Source organism: Danaus plexippus, chromosome 28 (genome assembly GCF_018135715.1).
Source record: "Danaus plexippus chromosome 28, MEX_DaPlex, whole genome shotgun sequence".
Classification (NCBI taxonomy): domain Eukaryota; kingdom Metazoa; phylum Arthropoda; class Insecta; order Lepidoptera; family Nymphalidae; genus Danaus; species Danaus plexippus.
In genome coordinates this window covers 1,941,296-1,962,067 of record NC_083556.1, presented here as the reverse complement: position 1 = coordinate 1,962,067, position 20,772 = coordinate 1,941,296, and the positions used below count along the sequence as shown (strand labels likewise).

General features: G+C 30.2%; 1 protein-coding gene across 7 annotated transcripts in view; it reads left to right on the top strand.

Annotated features, from left to right (window-relative positions):
• LOC116776205 (homeotic protein distal-less-like) overlaps positions 1-20,772 on the top strand; it is a 99,396-nt gene that overhangs the window by 10,973 nt on the left and 67,651 nt on the right. For 4 of the 7 annotated variants that reach the window (XM_061525256.1, XM_032669334.2, XM_032669335.2 and 1 more), the window contains exons 2-3: positions 1,859-2,344; positions 7,267-7,454. The exons of the other annotated variants lie outside the window; for them this stretch is intronic. In XM_061525256.1, the coding sequence (XP_061381240.1) occupies positions 2,017-2,344; positions 7,267-7,454 (516 nt within the window). In that variant the 5' untranslated portion in view covers positions 1,859-2,016. The remainder of the gene's footprint in view (positions 1-1,858; positions 2,345-7,266; positions 7,455-20,772) is intronic. 7 annotated transcript variants of the gene reach the window in all.

Genomic DNA, 20,772 nt, shown 5'->3' with positions numbered 1-20,772 from the left:
CTTTTTTAAAGTCCAAGTTTGAGTTCAAAAATAAATTAAAAATGTTGTTGGCTGATTTTATGATTAATATCTCCTTAATCACCGTCCACTCACCGCAGCAATAGAAAAACAAGATGCAAAGGAAGTTGTAAGAAAAATTTTATACCGACGATAATTATAAGAAAATATATACGACTAGATATGAACGTTTTAACTTTGCTTTAATTATAAATTTATTTTAACTAGTGTTAGTTTTACTGACACTTATACCTTTTATGGATACCATCCCTTTATTTCAGGATATAAACATCACATCGTATACAAACAACTAACAAGTGTTAAAAACGTATACAACTTATGTCGGTGGTCCAAACGTCCCTAATTTATTTTATTAGTATTTTTGTACAAAAAACTAATTGGCTATCTCAAACATGTTCAAGGAACAATTTCTCACAAAACTAACCCGAGAAAAGTTGCCCCACAGAACAAATGACCCCGGATAAATAACCCTTTTTCGGCAAGCTCTTTGAGTTAATTACGACTGTTTCATCCCATTCTAGCTGACAATAATATAAATACATCTGTCCCTCTCAGATTGGGTTCTTTCTACGCCACGACGGCGCTTGTAAAAGGTCGGGTCAAATCGTTTTGTTACATATTGTTTTTTTTTTATGTTTGTTTGTGTTGATTGTCCGCCGTAATAATAATGTTTAGATCCAGCTAATTGGTGTTAAATTTTATTGAAAATTATTAAGATAACCCCCAACTGTTTGAGGAATCAATTATCGTGTTCCAAGTACAACCTATTTATTGCACGTGGCAAAAAAGGTTCCTGACAACAAAAAAACTACGCCCGACATACATCTGTTTGATTGTTTTATAACGTTATTTCGTGTTGTTTTAATTCTGACATAGACTATAAACATTGACATAACAATGTTGCCATTATATAAAAAAAATAATAAAAAAAAAAAATTCGACACCTGTAACAGCACTCGTAAATATCCAAATATATACGAGCAATAAAAGTATACACATACATATCGCGATCAGTAACTCCTTTGACCCATTAAATAACCCGTAAAACTCAAGATTAGGTTAATTTCCTACATTAGTATGTACGTTTATAATTGACAATAAAAACCGAGCGTCCGTAAACCTGCTCAGTGCTCGCATCTGATGCTCGGCCTGCATATTAACTGATGGCATTTCCAACCCCTATGACTTATAAGAATCGCAAATTAATATTAATGGTGCAATACATCTGCAAATATAAAAAAAACCTATCACTTGTTTTTTTTTTTTTTATTAATATAATGATGACGTCTATATCTGCTAAGCCAAAACAGAGAGGACACGAGATAGATATTTAAGAACATCATCATGTATTCGTCGAACATTTATAATTTATATAAGCAATTTTTATCAATACTCTCACAATAAATGTGAATATCAAATAAAAATACCAGTTCAGTATTAAAACCGTGAACTTGTACGGATTAAATTAAAAATAGATTTTAACATGTAAAAGGGCTCCGTCTTAATAATTTAACAAAAAAAATATTCCGACAGCCTTCAAAATCATTTTATGGGTACAATTTTAATTAAATATAACATCAATACTATATTTATTACGGTGAAATTAAATTCCACTATTGTATCGCTTTGAATCAATTGGGTGTGACGATCAAATTGTTTTCCCGAAAACCCTTCGACCTCCATTGACCCTGGACGCCGTTAGTTTTATAGCTCCAAAGACTTTACTTATTTGGTATCTCGTTTCTTCTTCATTAAAATGGTTAGAATATTCATGTGTAAGTGGATTCCTTTTGTATTATCTATATTATATTGTGTTAATGTATTTTTTTCGATGTTTCAGGCTCTGTAAGCGGCGTAATACCACACCAGCGGCATAAATCCCTCAAAATTACACGAATTCAATCACCAAGCACCAAACCCGACACGCTGAGTTTCTCAGATCCCTTCGGGCCTCCTCAGTCCTCGGACGGGGGGGGCCCATCCACCCCTCAGCCCGCCATGACCACCCAGGAGCTAGATCACCATCACCACCTCGGTGGATCACAAACACCCCACGATATATCCAACTCCACTAACTCAACGCCCACTAACGTCTCATCGAAATCAGCCTTCATAGAGCTTCAACAACACGGCTATGGCCCCTTCAAGGGGGGCTATCAACACCCCCACCATTTTGGCAGCCCGGGTGGTCAACAGAATCCCCACGAAGCCTCAGGTTTCCCTAGCCCCAGGTCCTTAGGTTATCCATTCCCCCCTATGCATCAGAACACCTACGGTTATCATTTAGGATCCTACGCCCCCCAATGTGCAAGCCCTCCGAAAGATGGTGAGTATAAACTTAAATAATAAGCGGAACCATATTTTTTTATTAAACTATACTAATAAAACATAATTATCGGTGGAACTTATGATATATACTATTATTATTATTATTATATTTTTTTTGATAATGTTATATCTGTGTCCCGTTGTAGAGTGTAGGAAAATATATACAAGGACAGAATATATATAGACTTTTTTAAACAGTAATCACAAATAAATATGTATTATAAGGTGGAAACGTGTTATTATTTGTGTTAGGTGATGTCATATACGACCTGTAATTTAGAAACTTTTTTGATTGTTACATTTTTAAATTTTATATTTAGGAGCGGACGACACGGTTTTACAGAAACGGGAATTACACAGACATAAGAAGATATTTGAACATATTTCTATGAAAATCTATAAAATATAAAATAAAATACTAATTAAGGATTTTACTTACATTTGGCTAACATTTTTTACTTTTTCTATCTAAATATTTATAAATCGACGCAAGTTTGTTCAGTCCGTTGTCACACGATTTTTTTTTAAATGTTTTTATAAAAGAGATCCATGTAAAAAGTTTTGAATGTCCAACGGTAATAGATAAATATAGAGCCGTCAAAACAATGTCGCCCTGTCATGTCTCCTCGCTGAATACGTTATGACTCTACCCTACAATTTAGTGGTGTGTGAATTTTTAAACATTACACGGAAACACCCTGTATTACGTTGTTGCAACTTTCTACTGACAGGCTGTTATGAAATGAGTATAGAAGTTTTCCTAAATGATTACATTGCATTACAACTACCATACATTTGGTCAGAATTCATTTGATACAATTCTATATTTGTTATCTATTAATGGATTGCATAGATTATAAAAAATGTTTATGAAACAATATCGTAGTGGTTCTGACGTTTAATTCTTTTAGCGCCCTGTCATTTTGAGCCAGTCACCTAAAGCGTTCCATTTTTTTTTTTTATTACAAGCAGCCAGTATTATCTAATAATTATTGATGCCATATATATAACCTATTTCAACACGCAACGTCAAATAAAAAACATTAACTGCCAAAGGAAATTGAACAGTAAATTAATGTCTTCCGATACACTGTTTCCAGGCATCTATGAGCGCTCGAAGGTCGATTTTCCTTTGTCGGTTTTTTTGAAATTTTATGAAGTTTCTACTTCGCTTAACGAAGGTTATACGATAGAGAAAGGATTTGTATGCATGTTTTTGCTAGCAATACGATTTCAGTATCATTTTGGGTTCTTTTTATGTGTTCCGAGCTATAAAAATAACGTTTTTATTCTCAAAATATCGGCCTTTTATGATCCAACATAAACAATTAAGCAAAATTATTCAAATGTTCTCAATAACATTGTCTTCGAAGCAATAAATTTGAATCAACACAATCAAATTTCGTCAACAAAATTATAAAAATACACCAACGCAACATGACCCTCCCGGTGTATCTTAAAATCGCTACGATAGAGTTCCTTTTTAAACGGTCACATTTTCCACTTCAAATACATAATTGCCTTTATTACAACGTGTTAAAGTTCATATTGTAATTACTTTAAATTTTTTTATTACTTTAATCTCTATTTGATAAAAGTAGAGTCCACATTCGTATAGCATCATTCGGTCATAAATCTTAGCCATAGAATTGTTTTTGTTAATTATATAATTGTTTTTAGCGGTTTATTTTGTAGGTTTGTTTGTCAATTACGTAACTTAGAGTAAAATTCTTCGTTTTTTGTCACTCTTCAAGTATTATTTTATGTATAATATATTTTTAGTTCTTTTATCGCCCCCAGCGCTGCAACATACCCATCATTATAGATAGTTTTAATTATTACTGTTGTTTTCAAACATTTTTCGAAGAAAAATCAACGCTCGAGGCCCAACACGTGGGTACTATCGATGACAGAAGTATACAAATATGTTTTATATATATATATATATTAATAGCCGTTATTAAATATATAAAATCTTTAATATTTTGTATTTTTTCTTAGGAATTCAATGCGTCGTAAAGAAACTAAGAAAGTGTAAGATTTTTCTATGATACGTGCTAGCAGTTATGCAAAATGTAATAGAAAATACGTACATTTATAATTTGGCTCCTTTTGCATTATAATGCATCGATAGCACTTTTCGCATGTACATTAAAATAATATACAATATGTTTTATTTTTATATAATTAAAACACTTTTGTGACCGCCAGTCGGCCGTTTAATGTTCCTAAGGCGGTGCCGGGCCTCTACGAAACTTTATCTTCTATCTTTCCAAAACGTAATATCTAAAGCACATCAAATATCGTTATAAAAAAAAAATTGGGTTGAGATATTTTTCAGAAATTTTCCGTCTAAATTATTTTATGCTTCAAACAGCACGTGCTGTTGTTATTGACTAACGAAGTATTGTTAATAGCATATAACAATAACAATATTATATAAAATTTACTTCAATTCAATTGAATAGAAATATTTTTTTCACTTAGTATTGCTGATATTAACTATACTAATAACCGTATCTTCGCAAAGAAATATTATTAACTATAAAGCGATATACATAAAAAAAGGACATGGGAATCATAAATGTCTGATCATATACAATTCTGAGGACGGTAGGAGAATATTTAATTGAATACCTCCTGAAATACTAAAGCAAGACAACATCTGATTGTGGCTGAAAAGCTGATGGCAGATTAAAAAAAAAACATTTCCAAACGGTGTAACTCTAAAACTAAATCAAACTTATAAATTTTTACATCAAACACTCATTCGCGAGGGACGATTATGTCGTCAATGTATGCAACACGTTGTGCAGGGAGTATGATACTAGCGGCGTGGAATGCAGAGAAATACCAACATTTCTTTCAAAGAAATATCAAGCAAAGACATCGCATGCATTTGAATAAAAAGAATTTAACCCGGGTATACACAGGGTTACGTCAAAATCTTTATAAATTTTCATTGCATGGAATCCCCCAAGTCGGTCTATGTTGTATAAATCCAATATTTAATCATTTTTATAAAAGAAATAAAATTTAAACCGGTTCTGGTGAAAGTAATTAAAAATTATAATAAGATTCTCAAGATTTCTTCGTTCGTCTTTTTGTGTTTATAACATAGGATATTATAAGGCTAAGCACACACTCGCGACAGTGTCGATAACCCGACCAATTCATTAACTTATACAGTGACATTTAGTTGGACGTTTTAATTCAAGTCCAATTAGTGTATTAATATCTTAATATGGGTATAAATTATAATGTATGTCTTATTAACACACACGGATGGCGGGTTGTGAACTTGCGACTCGTCTCGCACATATAAGGTTTCGATGATTTATAGCGTTGCAACCCAGCGACAGTTTTGTCGCGTGTGTGACGAGTGGGTTTTTTTTGTGGACGGCTAAATGTTTTTTTTTTAAGTTGTTTCATTGCTTTTTTTGAGTGTTTCGTTTCATCTCCGTTTTTCGGTAGGCGGTTCATAGGCGGGGTTAGGAGGCTGCGTGCCAGATGAAACATCGGGCTTACACTACGCTGATTCTGATAGGATTTATATATATTTTTTAAATATTCATGTTATGATTTTTTTATTTATAGACATATGTATGTTTATAAATTACAATATTGATTATTAAACAATATTTATGTACTGAAAATTTTAATAATATATTCATCATATGTTACATAAAAGTAACAATACGAGAGTTGTCCATTTAGGTTAATTACAAGTATGCTATCATAAAGCAATACGTTTACAACGGTTTAATTGAGTACCGATGTTTAAAAAAAAAACTATCGACAAACCACCATCACTAAACCTATCGACAAGTAACATCACTGCGTGGGTGTGTCCGTACCTCAGGCTCGCATTGTTTTGTCCGTCTGTCTGTCTTGAATGGTTTATACAGCCATGGGAAACCTCATTCAATGGATTATAAGAACCATGGAATATCCACGAAAGTTTATATAAAAACCAGGAATAATATGTGAAAATAACAGCTCGTAGACAACCTAATGGACACTTAATCCTTGACACGAACATTGTAGTCATAAGAACAATTTAATTTCAAGGGTATATCATGGATCATATATTTATACATAGAATATAAACATCGTGTAGGTCATAAAGATGTCAAATGAAAATTCTACCGAATTTATTTGGCTATAATCCATATCAGTACAAACTGCTCAGTACAGCAGTGAACAGGCGATATATCATAGCTAGTCATATTACAGTAATAAATTGCGAACGGTTGAAATACAGAACTATTACAGCTAATTCGAAAACACATGGACGAAATTCTGCTCAGAAAAACACTTTCGAACAACATCCGAGAATTGAGCGGTGTAAAAAAAAAATATATAACCACTAAATTATAAAACCTTTAAAAAATAACAAACCTCTTTGTTGAAATCAGAAAAAGTATGAGGCAAAAAAAAAGTACATCCAAAATGTCGGACGTATGTTAACCAAAAACTGGGTGTCGGTTTGCGATCGGATCGTACGATACACTGTAATTACAACTTACCACTGACTATTATCAAGTAGCGGCCCTTCATATTTTACAAAAGATGCCATGTATGGAATATTTATAAAGAGGATTTATTGCTTTAGCGTTTGTTGATATACGGTTTTGAATTTTGGCGCGAAATGTCATGTTCGTGTCATAGATTATAAAAGGTGTCCGGGGCCTAGTGAAAAAAAATAACACCTGCTTGTCTTTTATCGGAATATGACTTTAATATTTTAAGTTCAATGCATACTTCTCGTTTATTTTCATTAAAGATTAATATATGAAATCGTTTTTTTATTAATTTGTTAATTCTGTCGGCTTTCGAGCTACTGATGGTAAACATACCTGATAATACTTTGCATCAAGTCAAAGTTCTCGGTTCTCTACATAAAGAACCTCTTTGCAGAAAAATGCGGCCTCTCAGATGATCCCGGTTTACGCGTGAATGGGAAGGGGAAGAAGATGAGAAAGCCGCGCACGATATACTCCAGCTTGCAGCTACAGCAGCTCAATCGACGGTTCCAGAGGACCCAGTACCTAGCGCTGCCGGAAAGAGCAGAGTTAGCAGCTAGTTTAGGACTCACACAGACTCAGGTATGATATTCTCCTTTGCCTTACAATACGTCAAATGAAAAAAAAAATCTGTCATTTTCCAATTTCAAATATCCCGATACTTTCACTGGCACAATACTAAATATATATTCAACTTTAAAAAAAAAACACAACCGACATCAAAGTAGTAATTATGTCGCGAAGCTAATAATTAAACGAGCGTCTATGCACAGTTATAATTTTTTATACACCTAAACAGATGCCATGACAAATGAGACTTTATTATGTTGGAATAGATTACAAAACAGCTCACTGTTCATTCAGTAGTATTAAAGACGAAGGCTATAATTAAGAGACAGAACTTTTTCATATCTAATCTGTGACGGATGGCGTTTAGAAATATATTTACGTTTTTCCCTGTTTTATTTTTTTTTTATAATTTTTCTTTCCATGGAATTTTATTGTAGATACATTTTTAAATTCGCGTTTAAATAATATATATATATATATATATTGATAACGAAATAAAAGAAATACCTGCGTACTTATAATATATAAAATAATTTTACTGATACATTTTTTTAATTACGTTGACATAATACGTTATTCAAATCACACAAAGGCTGATAACGTTCAACCTGTGTATCGAAAATTAAAAAAAAAAAAACAAATTTTTCGCGCCAATCTCACAACTATCCGATTGGTCTCGTAAAAGATTGATTCGTCATGTGTCACCGTACAGAATGAATAATCGTACCGCGGCTTTGGAACCTATAGAGTTTCTCTTACTTTCTATTTATTTTAATATAATATATATATATACATATACCCATATTTATGTATTAAAGTCAAGCGCAAATATCAATTAGTCGACCATTAAAACTGAATTCTAAATAACCTTTTTAATTAGTGATATTTTTTAGCACATATATGTAAAATTAATTACGATGATTGAGAAATTAAAAGGCTTTGTACGTATCCGGTTTTAAAGATAGAAAAAAAAGTATATAACAATAGGCTTTTAATGTTAGCTACGTTTAATTGCTGTTTGTGACGGAAATCGAACCGGTGACCTTAATACAGGATATGTAGGCTTTAGCTATGATCTTTAATAACAATTATGTGAGAGCAAAAAAACATAAAACAGTTCGAGTCCCTTCTATACATACATACGTCTACATGTTAACGGTTTTGAAGTAATCTTTAGTTAATTTTATTATAATTTAATATTTCTCGTGATTGTTTGTACGCACTTTGATGATCCCGCGTCTTGTAGTGATGCCATCTAATATTGTATCGATGAAATTTTTATCGATTATTCTTTAAAATACATAACTCTACATCATTCGTTCTTATTATTTTTGCACTTCATATGATAATGTCTGTGTCCTTGTGTTTCCTGAGTACGATTTTAATATTGTGTTATCATTAAACTTTAAAGCTACATATATTCTATACGAGAACTAACAGCACAACACTATTTGACCCCCGTTTCCTATATCTCGATTCGATTCTTCATTAAAATGTGTAAAAAATGCTACAGCTATCTCTTTCCAACAAAAACATAATCAAACCATTCGGGCATCACAATCGTAATAAATACATCACACAACACTAACCTTTATTACAATGTTGAAAGATACGTTTTTTGTGTCAATAAATCTTTCCATTTGTCTAGGTGCCGTTTATTATCCATTGTTCCTAACTTTAATCAGTCTGTGGCATTCTCAATGGCTTTTTAGTTATGGAAATGTTATAAAAAAATAATCTTATATTTCGTAATAATGGAATGATTGATTGATCTCTTTAATTTTAATATAAAAGCGTGTATTACAAATGACTTTGTCAATTGACGCAGCCGTTAAGAATGAGCACTTATTATATTCGCGCCAAAATAAATGTCAAATTAATGATTGTTTGACATAAGAATTAAAAAAACTATAGCATTATGACATTTAATAATAAATAAATGTGATTTATTATTTAATTAAATTAAATAAAAACTCTCAAAGAAAAAACCGTTCTCCAAATTTATAAAACATGATCTGTTATTATTGTCATTGGATAACATTGAAAAAAGAATGACACTTTTGGCGCCAAACGTCGAACCAATAAAAAGTCAAAGCACAGATAACGCAGGAGCCGATCTGTCACACAACAATAGATAAAAAAAAGAAAACAAACCATAAAGGCTACCGCAGTCGAGTTGAGTCAAAAAAAACTCATTTGTGATCGGAAGGCGTCAGAATGAAATGATGATGGATGACCGCTTTAATTCGAATTATATGAATGATGTGTGTGACGAAACGCGGGGCTTCGTATTATTTCTAGTAATGTTATTTACCGGGTTCGCGCCTTCTCTATGCTTTAGTTTTGAGGGAATAAAAAACTCGTCTATGACCATTGTTCGGCGAGGGAATGTAATTTAAACGCTATTTTTTAATAGATAAAAAAATTTAATCTCAGTTTTATTCGCGATGGTTTTATTGGATAAAATTGATCTGGTTCTACTTTATTTTCAGCTGGGAATTTATTATAAAATCGTTCGCATACAAATTATTAATATATAACGTTTATATTATATACGAGAAAAAAAATCTCCGATAACTCAGTGATTAACGTGAGATATTACATTTGTATAAAATAAATATATATATATTAATTATTCTCTTAAAATTCTACACTTTTTGTCCCATTGAATGGGAAGCCATATCTCTACAATCATTTTATGTTTCATTATATTAGTTTTGGCTACATTTAGCATTTAAACTTTCATAAATTCAATAGAGAACAAATGAAGAAAAAGAAAATTTAAAAGTATTATGTCCATCGAACAATGATCTGACCCAACATCGAACTGCAAATACGAAGTCACTCGGCGCTAATATCTTTTGTAAAGCTGTTATTATCTTAATGAAAAAAAACGCTACTTCAACAGGAGCCATGATTTTTTTTATAATACAATTGTATTTTAAAGCAAGTCATTAGATTTGATTCCATTGGTCGGTCTTAGATCTTTGACAGCCAATCAGAGGAGTGAATTTGAATTTCGAAAGTCATCTTTCCTAACATTCGACATGATGACTTTTGATTTTGACACTACGTGAGATATAAGTTCAGAAACATAGAATGGGAACCCTTCATAGAGTATTATTGGACTTAAAATATAAAAATGTAACCCTCTCATATAAAATGCATATAAATTTAAATTGCAAATATATCAGAATTAGAACGCATATCTTGAATTGAGTTATATATGTTCCGATTCAAATGTTCATCAATATAAAACGTTTCAGTTGTTTGTTAACATGGAAAAGAGGACGACAAATTGGAAAATTGTTACCAATTGTTAACAATTAAGTGCAATTGAACAATAAATTATGTGATTGTTAAATACAGACCGTTTTCAACTAAAATGTGAGAAACTAAAATTTTTTTTTAACAGTCAAGGATGTATGAACAATTCCTTTGTCTGTTAGATACTATAAACGCGGCACACTTGACAGATACGCAACTAGTTTATGATTTATTAAAAAAATAAATTAACATTTAAATACGAATTAATAATGTAAATAGATAATTTATAAACATTAAATTCCGATTAATTTAATTATTAATAATAAATGTTTAGAAACAAGACTACCCACCACGATTAACACATTACTTAATAAAATATAAGATTTTTAGACGAAACTATATAACTAATACACTACATGCTCTGTGTAAGCTATAAGTTTAATTAAATATCATATTAAATTCTATACCTAACAACTCGACATTACTATTCAAGACAATTAAAACTAAAGTTGAAGTTGTTTGAACAGTGTAATTAAAATTTTAACTGCAACTAACTTCTGAACTAAAATTATCTTGCTTTACCTTTAATAACGTACTACGTATATATCTGTTCGTCCATTACGGATAAACTCAAAAATATATCAAGAGATCACAAAAAAGATGTCCAGCACACAGTAACGTTAATAATCCAATACGGCATCTATCAAAATATGAAAGTTTTATGAAAAACATTATTAAAATAAAATAAATTTTCATATTAAACAAGCGTTATACAAAGTTGGTTAATTCTCAAGAGGAAATTATTAAACCAGATCTGATAGACATCGTTCCAATAAATTGTGGAATATCTGGTTCTAGATCCACTTGCTGATGGATGGCGGGTGACCAGAATATTATGAGTATATGAATAATTATATCAAAAACCTTCACTCCGTCTTATATACTGGCAACATTAAAATAACCGACTTCAAAGGTGGACGATATTTATCTTCAATTCTACCGAAATATGTAAATTGATTTTGTTTTTTTTTTACAAAAATCTTTCAATATTTTGTTGTAAATTGAAACCTCGTAACATATTTTTGTATGGACTCCTGTAATCTTTATAGAGTAGTATGGAAACTACATCAAAATCGTGTTAGTAGTCCGAGAGAGAATCACGATCATGAGAACGAACATACAAGATAGGATCTTGTTTTAATAGAGCTCATATTTTTTTTATTAGATTATTCATAAATTTCACAAAAAAATTACATTCAAGCATAGCCGCGGGCATAGTGTTGTATAATTATGTCACCAATTATGTTATATATCGTTTTTTTTTAGTAAATAAAAAGATATTATTTTTAAATGTTATCAATCAAGACTCCTTGTTTCAAAATAAATTTTTAATCACCATTTAATTATAACTTGTATACATTAAGCGATTTAATTTAATTTCTTAATTAATCTATTGATAGTAGAGTTATAAAATAATAATAGTACATCTTTTTAATTGGTTTATAATTTATATTTCAATCGAAATTAAAATTAATATAAAATATATTAATATGTGAACTATATTTTGTATGTAACGTACGTGAATTAAATAGGAAAAATCAATTAGTATAAGTTTTTCACTACTGGCAACATTGAGCGTGAAGATAAGAAGTGTTGCCAGTGCAAGATGAGTAGATAACTCTAAGGACGAATACTATTGTATGCTAATCTTGGGATAGATACTGTAGTGTGTCCATTATTTATTAAACAATAAAATTAAGTAGACATTATTATATTTATGGTTTATTAGAAGATACACTAAATATCGATTCTAGTTATAATATATATATAATCAGTTAATATAATTCATCAAAATAATACAATATATACATATATCACTATAGGTTGTATATCAGTATAGATAAAGAATGACACGCCATCCCAATGTTTGTATAAATGTTTGTGCGACATAGAATCAATTAAAAAATAATATATCCAACAATAATGTCACAAGATGGTCACAGTTCCGTTTCGCTGAATGATTTAGTAGGTAGTGAGCCGGTACAAAAAGCCGGCGGGCCAAGGGAAAACACGACTTCAATTGTAATACTTCAATATTTAATATAAACATCACTGCCAACACAACGGCATTAATACAAACGTATTGCCAACTTACACATAGCGTACGAGCAAAAAGGCGTCGATTTCTTTTGTTCGGATAACCGAGTTGGAAAAAATCATACTTTAGCGTGTGGCGATTAATTATATTTTGATTCATTGCTTGTGACCTCTAGTTTGCGGGTTTAAGATTTCTTTCTTCCTGAAAAAATTATATTGTTTCTGTTTTGTAATACTTCTTCGTATATTTAAAATTATTAAATTGAACTTTTTTTATTAAAATACAACGATGTAGTATAGTATGATCGCGTCGTTGATACGCATGTACAATGTCGGACCGACGAGTTCACGCCGACCTTGAGCGAGAAAGTTCGAAATTTAAAATCTGACATTAACCGTCCAAGGAGGTCGAATAATAATTAACAATTATACGTATCTATCCGTCATGCATACCGAGTATGAAACTTTAATGGCTGCAGTTTGTTACACTCGATTTCTAAGACATCCCGACCTTGAACTGCATCTTGTTAAATGCAAACTCTTTAAATATCTATTCTAACTGTATTTTCGCGCGCTCCTCGGAGCGGAAACATTTTTTTTCTTGACATTTCCTGTTGTAGTGATATGGTGTTTTTTTTTTCAAATTCGTTATCCTTTGTTCGGAAATTGTTTCACCTTTTGCGTCATTGTGAAATGTCTTTGTTATTGCGTTCTGTTATTCCACTATCTAAATATTTAAATATTATCAGAATCGATTTTTATACTTTTATTTATTTTTTTAATGAATTAATATAATTGAATATCAAACTTCGTTTAATATTCAAAATTTCAGAGCGACATATAATTCAATAGCACAAAAAAATATTAATTCAAACAGAATACTAAATTGGCATAATGATGTGATTCCTTTGCGGGCTTGATTTATGACATTTGGTTTCAGTGATTTTTCCTTTGACGCTTTTTTTTATATAAAATATGTGATTTCTCATTTATTTATTATTGTTATACATATAAATCTAAACACCTGATGCGTGTGCAATATCTCTGCTATGTTATTATAATATTTCAATGATTTATCATAGTCGATGCATTTTAACTTGAATCCAAATGCATTTCATTATATCTGGTACGGTTTACAAAAACATATGTTTGTATCTTATAAAATCAACAATAATAATAGTTTGGTCCTTATGAAAATGCACTTATATATATTTTTTATATATTCGTTGAGTTTCGTGATAATTAAAAGTAAACGATATGTATAAATGATTTTTTAATCAATGGATAACATAATTTTATTTATGAACAGTTTAATGTTAATAACTCAATTAAAATGAAACTAATAAATAAGTAAATTACTTAATTATGCTACATATGTATATATATATATTTATATTTTGCTGTCTGTCCTTATATTGGCGTTGTGTGTATGAATTGTTTCTGTGTGCGTTTCCTGCAATTAAAAACAACTCCGAGGTTTATTAAGGCAATATATAAATAAATATATATATATATGTATATAATACACATTGTTATAAGCGCTTCCGCCGGTTTTCCCATTTTATATAATATCTTGTAATATAATATATATATATATATATATATATATATATATATATATATGAAAGAAACATAATATTATTCTCAAATAAAAATTCTCCTAAAACCACATTTCACAACATTAAAAACTTTTTCGTGATACATTTCAAATGGATTCGATTATTTAATCTGTATTCCGCATCATACCAAATATGAACATTCTGCCAATGCTAAACAAGAAAAATTTTTATCCCCGTGGAATGTACTGAGGTTATTTTGAGCGCCATCTTTATACTTCTACATTGTCAGTTTAAATTTCAAGTTTATTTTAAATTTCGAATTACGAACTGTACAGATGTAATTCCAAAGTTATTTTTTAATGCGAAACTAAAAAAATCGCATTAGAAAACGTCAGCCGTCAATCTGCGTTCTAGCATTCTTTCGAATACATTTCGTAACGAGCGTTAGAGTGCGACGGAAGATTGATTCCATACGTCAGAGAGAGACGGACGAGTGACTAGAGCCTCAAGGCAATCAACGTTTACTTAGTACGCGTTTTCCATTAGAAACACCGTGCAGCTAATCTCCTAGTAACTATTAGAGGTCCGAACGTGTGTCGGACACAGTGTCAGCTGTGTCTCTAGATGAGTGCGCGTTGTTTTCTTGATTTCCAAGAATTTAATTCTTTTCTTTCATGTCAGCCTGGTACTTCGGCTGGTGCAAATCCTTTAGAGGAAAATTGATTATGTCCTGGGATATTTTTCTTTACACGATAAAATGTATATAATTTCTTCATTATATCCATTTTTTAAGCAATATTGAAATTCGCTAGTGTTGTACCAAACCAAAATTCACACCAATCGATATAATTGCTTGGTTAATAATGAAAATTACTCTGAATTATTGAAAAATTAAGTAATTTACTTTATAAGCTAAAAAATTATGAAACGTTACGCTGTTCCGGCTGATATGTTATTATTAATTTAGACTTTATACACCTCTCAATAAGAGTTATATTGACGTTTATCGATGTAGGAATAATTTCATAAAAATACCAAAATCATTACAAGAAATCACTAATCAGTATTGTTATACAAGACGAACGCATTAAAAGATATTAATGAGGCATCTTTATTTATCTTTAAAGATTAAAATGAAAATATCATACATTATAAAAGATATTTTTTATTAAATTCTTTTTACGAGTTAAAAATGAATACCCTTCGAAGGGAAAGTAACGCGACTTTGACTTTTAATTGACATTGATAAAAACGAGCCAAAGGTAAGGGTTTAGCAATAATTTTGATGTAATGGCGAGCGGGAAATTTATACTGATATAATAATTAATATCTATATATATAAGAATACAGACAGACACATATATATGTCTATATATATATATATACTTACAATCCCATAATACGTATATGTTTATATTGACTTATAAATTGTATAAATAAAATATATCATGGGAGTTGAATTAAAACTTAAATTATTATTGTGTTTATTATTTATGTTATAATCAATATTTTAACCAAGTATTGTTACTGAAACATCGAAACAATTTTTACCGCCAACATCACAGACGCTGACTTTCTATGTATTTCAACAAAATGGCGCCGTTCCGACGGTTTGTGACTTTCTAGATGTCTATTAAGGATTATGAGATTACATATAACGTACTTGTTATTATTATTATATATTAAATATTTATATATAATATATTATATTATTTTACATTATTGATTATATCCTAACGAAATTTATATTAATTACGTTACAAGATTATTCCTTTAGAATTATCTACTATCTATATTGTATTGTTCTGCTATATATATATATATATATATATATATATATATATTCATATGTCTAATAGTTGTAAGTTAGAATATTGTTTTTTTATGTCGCGTTCAAATTACGTATTAAATAAAAATAAATTAAAATTAATGTTTAAGTATTATTAGCCCGCCAGTACTCGTCTTAAAGAGGCCAAAGAGACCGCCTCGCCATTCATAAAATATATATATAAATATTATATTGTATAAGAAAATTTTAATTTTATATCATGATATATAAAAATAAACCTGATCATAGATAAAGTAATCTTTAATAGTAATGAAAATTATTCTCTTAAATTGTAATATATTATATCTCAATGTTGTTTTATTGTCTCATTGAGAAAATGCGGGCGAAGATATTTGTCAAAAAAAAAACATTTATTCATGTATAAATTTTTTATATGAACCCGCATTTTTTGTATGCCATTAAGATATTTTGAATTCCTCTACGTAAATAGCTATACACTACACAGATATTACTTATAAAATCATAGCTATTACGTAATAATCGTTGAATTAAAAAGTATTTAATTTATGATTATTAACCAAGGAGGTTTTAATTGTTTTTTTTTTTTACATACACTAACGTATAGTAAAATGTATTTGTATATATATATACATACAAATACATTTGTGGCCCCACACAGCTTGATTAAAAAGCAATAATGTCATTATCCAGGACTTGCAAAAAATATATTAAATACACACACATTAAAACATTCACATCATAGGAATATGTGATCTATCCCATATTCATAGAGACTATATTCCCGTGAGATATTTTTAACATAAGCAGATGCGCTGATATTATCAATGACCGATATTTGATGTGATAAGTTAAATTAGTTTTAAATGTTAGGTAAATGTCAATCAATAAGTTATTTTTAGAAAATATAATAAAAAATATATTATAAACAATTTCTATTAAATAAATATGTCGTATTTTATTCATTATTTATGTTCTCACGTAATGTCTTCATTACTTATCTATAAACAAATCGCAAACAATAGCAGCCATCTTGTTCATAGACACGAAATATTCGTAGATTATCCTGCATTTACGTTTGTATTTATTATTTTTAAACATGTCGTCGTTATTGCTTTATATTTAAAATTTTATATCACAATTTTATTGCTGTAACAGTTCGAGGGTCGATGATTTCGAAACTTTGACATTTACTCCGGGTATTAATAAGTGTTCTATATTATTATTATTATATATTGTTTAATTATTTATCAATTATAATGTTATAATATTAATATGGCTGAATGCGTTGGACTTGTTTGTCTTATATTTTTTAGTATGAATGACAGTTCGGTGACATTAGGAGCGTTCGAAAATCAAACGTTTAAATTTGAAATTGGAACAAATCTCAGCTCTCGTCGGGGAATAAGTAGGAAGTCCCGATTAAACCCGTAATGTGCTCAAGTGACGTCCTCGTTGCTATCACCGGTGTGTTTTGAGCCCCCTCCTCATTTCCACCTTACGTTAGGAGAGGTCAAGTGAATTCGGTCGCTATATTGGTATGTTTGATGTCCATTTTATACTGAGCCGCTGTTGTTGAAGGCGTGTGTTCTAACAGAGGTCAAGCTAATCTAGCCACTATATTGGCTCGATTGATATACCGGATGCTTGCTTAAGACGTTGGTACTTGTAGGTTAGACTTTTTGTCGGTTGTGAAACGAAATATTAGCCTTCGTTTTCTGATCCGCTAATGCAATAAAGGTAATCTTAGAGTTGAGCAAAAAATAAACAAACCATCCACAGATAATTAATCATCACTTATAATCTTTATATCATAAGAAAAATAAAGCCTATCGGCTGTAAGTGATAATATTGTATAATATCAATGAATTCCAAATTTACAAACAGACATACATCAAAGATAGCTCATGAACATGTAAGCGATTACTAGGATCTTTGCCATAACAAAAAAAAAACTCCCTCAAGCGTACAACTTTTTCCTACTTCCCTGTCATACTACACACTAACTATATGCAAATTTGGACCTTACGTTTTAAATATAGGGTGTAAATTACATTGAACCCTGATATCACTATACCAACGTTATAAATGATCAAGTTCACAACTAATTAACCACTAATGACGTCACAAACAAAAATACATCAATCCATCGATCAATCATATATATGTGAAAAAAATATTTTAATATAAAAAAAATGTATTCATTTCCGAACGATGATTCTAAATGATATTATATAATCTGTGTAATAATAGATTATTGAAATTAAAATATATATATATATATATATATATATATATATATATATATATATATAACCGTTAAATTGTGATAACATCCAGATGAATGATCAAAAGTATATTTATTATATAAGGATTTAACCTTAATATTATATAAGTCATCATCTCTCTAACGTGAAGCTCTGTTGTGGTTTCATCAAAATGAATTCAGTAATTTCAGTCTAAAATACGAAAACACCACAAATTTCCGTTTTCTTTCTAAATAATACACTTGATGTATACGTGCTTTGGAAATCGTGTTTCTTCAACTTACAGGAAATAATAAAAAAAAAGATATTTTGACGGGATCTCCTTATTTTTTATATTACAACAATTTATATATATATATATATATATGAAAATATAATATTTATTACGACCACATTTAATTAATAAGTTATATTTTACGTTAGTATTAAGTAAAAAATTTCAAAAAGAAACGTCTCTTGTATTAAAACTCAATATATTTCACTTTTCCTTTAATATTGCTACATTTCATGTTGCTACCGATAGATGGGGGCTCATAAAAATCAGATATCGAGGCCCTTATAAGAAAATAAATGCAGTGCTAGATTCTAAACTATATATTTTTTTAATATAAAAAAGTTATAAAATCAAAAGTTATTAAGAAAAAATATACTTCTAGGTTGAGTTATGAATAATTGAAGTTTATTTTTTTATATTATACGAAAATACAAAAGCTTTTTCTTCAATTCTACATTAATAAAGATTCAATTCTACATTATTTAGAAAACATAGTGGGATAGTATCTTTAAAGATACGATATAACAGAAGTAATCTGTAAACTAACTATACATTTTTAAAATAGCATACAATGCCAACCAAATATCTGTGTATATAGAACTATATACTTATATAAAAGGAAATATATTAAAAGTCACTATCATACTAAATATAAATATACGAAACATTACATTCAAATGATTTTTATAAAATATTCTCGTGTTGTTATTTTATTAGTTTCTGGACGTCCGTCTACGTCGGAGCCGGAAATGTCAAAACTTTAATTTTTGTAAACGTCATGCTCAGCGGCTTTTGACTTTGTAATGTATTATTTATGACTCTCACAATCTTGTGTTATGATTTATAAAAAATTTAATTTTTGATATCAAATGTTATGTGCGCGGGCTACTGTTGTATTTTTTCTATATTAAATTACATACATTTTATTTAATATGTTATAAATGTACAGTTTATTGATAATCTCACGATAGTGAAGTTATAACGTTTGTGCATCGAGCGTGGTTACCGAACGATGACGTCACGCTCGCGTGGTTGCTACGACCATTGTATGGTGATACAGAATTCGCTTCATACCAGTCTTTATGACGACGGCATAAGACGGATCCGCCCGCCGCAACGGCCGAAGCCGGACTGGTAGTTTCGTTTTAGAGTAGTTCTATTTTCAAATTTGAATGTTTTTTAAATTGCTTTTTTATTGGACTACAATTTATGGCGGCCCGCGTCTGTTTTGCCGCCAAATGTCAGTACGGTAACTTAATTACATTCTTACTTTTTTTATATTTGTTTTACATTGATTGCATAATGCTCATCAATTCTCATTTGTTACAGGTACGTGGGGGAGTTATAAATTAGTGTTAGAAAAGGTTTGTGGACATGACAGCCACTCGTACATTATTCATTTTAAGCATTTTGATCGTTACGTATATCAAAAGCTAGGTTCTATCCACAAATTATAGCTAACGACCGTCATCCTGTCGAAATTGACAAAAGCTGATATTATTTCGCCACATTTTTCCCACTGGCGTAGTTAATAGACAAGATGGCGTCGTTACGGACGACACACACGATAATGACGATTATCTTAAGTGTGGCATCGGCCTTAGATGCATCCGCAACGAACTTGCCCTTATATGACATTAAAAAATATAATTTTCAATCCATTTTTTATATAACAGAAAAGCTATTCGACCTTTTTCAGTTATTCTTTTAAATATAAAAATAAAATAAAAAGCGCCTCATGAATTTAAACATCGAATACCAATTTATAGAATCCGCGAGCCCGCAGATTCTCTTCGGGAAGAGGGATCAGGTTGGTCTGGTGTGTTTGCTTGCGTATATCATACATCTTACAAGTCATAGCCAGCGAAGCGTTTAGTTTTTAACTTACAATTTGTTTCATAGATTTTTATTTATTAACCGCTATCGTGTTAAATGTTAATTAAGTTCCAGTAACTTTGAACTCACCACAAACATAGCTACTGAGATAGATATACAATCAAAAAAATACAATTTGCGAATACACAAAAAAATATATTCTGCCATACTTTTAATGTACGTA